The sequence below is a fragment of the Lepisosteus oculatus genome, chromosome 4 (genome assembly GCF_040954835.1).
Source record: "Lepisosteus oculatus isolate fLepOcu1 chromosome 4, fLepOcu1.hap2, whole genome shotgun sequence".
Taxonomy (NCBI): domain Eukaryota; kingdom Metazoa; phylum Chordata; class Actinopteri; order Semionotiformes; family Lepisosteidae; genus Lepisosteus; species Lepisosteus oculatus.
Window position 1 is genome coordinate 20279903 of NC_090699.1, and position 4266 is coordinate 20284168.

The following is a 4266-nucleotide window of genomic DNA, read 5'->3' on the forward strand; positions in this document are numbered from 1 at the left end:
GGACTTTTTATACATGAACGGAAAACAAACCATCTAAGGTACTAAAACTGACGTGTTACTTTAAAAATTCCAGTTTCGCAAGAAAGTTGATGCTACAGATTAGCGGATATTATAAACTAAGTATCTCGTGATTTTTGTTTTTCAACATAATTACAGTGGCAACATTACTAATAATGATAGCAGATTCAATATAAAACGCATACACACTTTTCGATTGCTGCAACTTTCCCTTCCTTAGTAACGTCGGCAGCTATGGTTGCTAAGGCCGACACAAACTAGCAGCCTGTCATTAACGGGCGTTTAAAATACATTATTTTCTCACTGAAGTATTTAAACATGCCTGCAAATTCGCTGGTCATAGTGCGGTTCGGTCCGTATGAGTCTTGTGGTATCGTGGAGCACAGAACCTTCCGTTTAGAGGGTCTTCAAGGTAAATTAAGTTGAACTAGCAGAGCTAAACTACCTGTTTCGTAAGAGAAAACGGTTAGTGTTCATTTTCTACTAGTCAACGAAGAAACTTGTTTAGAGGAAGTATAATATTGTTTTGCTATTATATATAACATGATTTTAGTAATGTTTGGCACAATTTAGTTTTGCATTAATCAATGGAAACGTGCAACTGAATTGAAACACGTTGCGTTAAACACCCTATTTTTATTTATCCATAAATTAATTTTCCTCCTGCTTTTCTAGCTGCTCTGCAAGAGGACGGGCATCGATGCGTCCTTAAAAAGATTGCTGACTGGAACAAGGTGGAGCTTGTCGTAAACGGAGAGTGTATTTTTCAATGCAATATTAAAGATCTTGACTTTGGTAAGAAGATTGCAACATCCCTCTTGTGCTTTTGAAACGATCACTATCATAGATAGAAGGGTCACCATAGATCAATAAATTTAGAAGTGCTGAGAAAAACATCGCATACGTGCTAGCACTCAAGCTGGTTAGTGCAGTACATATGAGAATAAACCTTTAATATCTGTTTTAAAATGTTTTGTTTAAAAAAAACAGTATGCATATGCATTAAAGAGTCAAGGGAGGTATTAGTAAACAAAGACTAAAATATAAAAAAATAATAATGAAAGAGAGCAGTAAGATGCTAATCAATATTTTTTTACAGGAGGAGATGGAAAACTAGACCCACTGTGCCAGGAGGCTAAAGAAGCTGTTAAAAATGCTTACTGACCAGGCACTCGCCCCATCCCCCTTTTGGTGTGGATCAGTCCTAAACGTCCTCCATTCCCTCTGCTTTGTATGCACCTTGTCAAACAATTTGGAATGAAGACGCTTTTTCACAACACACCAAACATTTTTATGTCATGTTTCTGAGGACTGGCTGCATCCTGTTTCTTAAATGTTTGCCATTCATGTTGACTTTTCATTAACTCAGATGTATTTTGACTCATTAACTCAATTTCGGTTCTCAGATGTATTTCAGAAAAACAGTCTCACAAAATGAAAATGCTCACTTAGAAAGTGTATAAACCACTTCCTTAGAACTCTCAGTCCTTCTATATTTTTTTAAAAAACAAGATTTGAAAAAAGGTCAGCACGGTGATCTGGTGGTTAGCTTTGTTGCCTCACAGCACTAGGGCTCAAGGTTTAATTCTGGACCCTGAGTGCTACAGTATCTGCGTGGGTTAGTATGTTCTCCTCGTTTGTGTGGGTTTCCTCCATGTGCTCTGGTTGCCTCCCACAATCCAAAGACAATCCTGGAGTGAGTGTGTGTGCGCCGCAATGAACTGGCGTCCCATCCAGGGAGTACCCTGCCTTGTGCCTGTTGCTTGGCAGGCTTTCTCATAACCTGGAAGTGAAAGAAGCAGGTAGAAAATGGATGGATTTGAAAGGCATTATGACCCATGTTCAGCTCACATTCAGCATTTTGAGTACTGGTTTGTCATTGTTACCAGGGCCCCATTAAATAAAAGTACAATTTGTGTTATTGCTTCTGCTTCCCAACAGCTGTTTTTGCGTTTTTCTAAAAGTTATACCAGTTATTTAAACATTATAGACATTTTTGTGGGATTTCAGTGAGCTACCATATACTGTACACTTGAAGGACACTAGACGTAAAAAAAATGAAAGCTTAGTCTTTCCATCTAATTGTTTCCCAAACACATCACCATCCAATTATATTATTATCTTTATCTAAGGTTTTCAATCTTATTTTTATGCAAAATCATAATTGGCATTCAAGAATGTCTCACTGTGAAAGAAGATATTTAATCTATGCCAAGGTGAGTCTTGAAACTGATTTCAAAATTGTTGTATTTGAAGTTTTGCCTGACCTGACATTTTCTTTTACAAAGGATTGTTGGAAGCTGTAGCATACTGTAGATGTACTGTTGTTATTCCACGCCTGTGACATTTTAAGCATTACAAAGAAAAATACCATTGTAAAGCTTCTTAACTGCTATTCTTAAAGAATTCTTTCAATTAAAGAAGACTAAAGCTGTCTGTTTTCTTCACAAAAGGCTACTGACTATAACCTCTCTGACATTTCTGCGATAGCTGTTCCATAGGGAAGTAGCTGTCCTGGATGCAAGTTATATAAAGGCTTATCTCTTCTAATTGGACACTATCCAGAGTATCTTCAATTAATGGAATTGTGAATGACTGGACAGATACTGTGTATTTTTCCCTGACAAAAAGGTCTTAATTAAATATCTGTTTACTTTTCAGTTTTTGACTTTACAATGAGTGAAATAAATACCAGAAAGTCCTCCAGAAGAAAAAGCAAAAGCTTTTTCTGTGAATAAAATATGAGATTAATTGAAAAGTATTGTCTGGAAATCTAGTAGTTCAATTAATCAATGCGGTATTTAACAACTAACCCAAATATTATGCAGCACTCAAGTCTTTTTTATATTATCCTGAACAGTAGATTCTGGCTAAACACTGGTCACAAAGAATTAAATCTCATCTTAGGCAATATACCAAGGTTCATTTCATGTGTCGTGGTACTATAGTCACTCTACATAAAGTTACATCTTGGAAATTATCCCGGTTATTGCCTTGTCTGATAGCTTTAGCCTAATCTGTTTCGTCTTTACAATTATACACCTGACTTCATCTCTCACTGTTCATTCCAGTCTCTGTCCATTTAAAAAAAAAACACAAAAGCCTGCTGAGCATCAAGTATAATTTGAAAATTAAATTTTCTCATTAAGAGAAAATTGTTGGGCCTTTGAATAATATATACAAGAACACATCTTTTCATAATACCCACCTTCTACTTCAATGTTTACACTGAATCAATCTGAAGTGATACATTTGTTTATAAACTGTTAAGGATTTAAATTTCTGTCAAATTTGAAATGTTGTGGTAGGAGCTTCTTGATAAGTTTGAAATAAACCTGAAAACGTGGCTGTGTTTGGAGAGAAAACTAGTCTAGACAAGCCACTTAGTTCAATATTTTCATTTTATCTTCTTTTATTGGGGACAGATTATTCAATTTACATGATAAAGCTGTGTCTAAAACCCCCATAGAGAAAGAACTGAAGAACACCAGGTGGCCTTCACTTTTATTTTCCAGCTGCTTCTTCTGCATGGCTATGGAAGCTCCATTGGTCCCAGTGATATATCCATTTCCCCACACAGCAGAAAAAAAGGCTAAATTAAAGTAAAAATCTCTGAACTTTCAGAAAAAAATACCATTTTGGTTTTTGATGGCTCAGTCCTACTTTTTTTTCCCCACCATTTTTATGAGACAGGATTATCTGTTTCCTCTCCCACCTTATACAGTATATCTGTTCAATGGAACTATATATTTTGGTTTTAATATATATCTTTGCACCCCATCAATAATTATTATAAAGTCACAGCAGGATTGTTATATAGTGATCACACTTGTCTAAGCTCTTGATTTCTCCCTGATGTCCCTGTACAACAGGTCTCTGTACAGGACAAAAAAAACACACAAAATTATACAGGTCTGTATGAATCCTAATATAACAAAACCACATGTGTATTTCATTGAGCTTGAAAAATAAATACATTTAGACAGATTTAAAGAAAAGAAGTATGAGAGTTATGAATATATCAAATAATATGCTAAGATATGGCCACAGAATATTGACCAACATACCTTAAAGTAAAATCAGGTCTATTCTTATCAGCAATTACCAGCATTCTTTCAAAAACCAAAATTATAGCTGTATTTTGTTAAAGGCATGGTTACATCCTGTAACATTGAAAAGGTCTGTGAAAGACATGAGAAGTTTAAATGCATTTTTAGACAGCAGCTTCTTAAAAATCCCCCTGGTGGT

At 35.4% G+C, this 4266-nt stretch overlaps 1 protein-coding gene across 1 annotated transcript; it reads left to right on the forward strand.

Annotated features, from left to right (window-relative positions):
- The first annotated feature begins 255 nt into the window (after positions 1–255).
- c4h10orf53 (chromosome 4 C10orf53 homolog) lies at positions 256–1942 on the forward strand. Its single transcript, XM_006630286.3, has 3 exons — positions 256–430; positions 694–813; positions 1118–1942. Exons 1-3 carry the CDS (start codon positions 337–339, stop codon positions 1180–1182), a joined length of 279 nt encoding a protein of 92 aa, XP_006630349.1. The 5' UTR covers positions 256–336; the 3' UTR covers positions 1183–1942.
- Positions 1943–4266: the final 2324 nt, after the last annotated feature.

What these genes read in the sequence shown, in the direction of transcription:
- c4h10orf53 (XM_006630286.3), top strand. Translation starts at nt 337, where the DNA reads ATGCCTGCAAATTCGCTGGTCATAGTGCGGTTCGGTCCGTATGAGTCT. An exon ending in CCGTTTAGAGGGTCTTCAAG is followed by an intron (nt 431 to 693) that starts GTAAATTAAGTT and finishes CTGCTTTTCTAG; the next exon opens with CTGCTCTGCAAGAGGACGGG. An exon ending in TATTAAAGATCTTGACTTTG is followed by an intron (nt 814 to 1,117) that starts GTAAGAAGATTG and finishes ATTTTTTTACAG; the next exon opens with GAGGAGATGGAAAACTAGAC.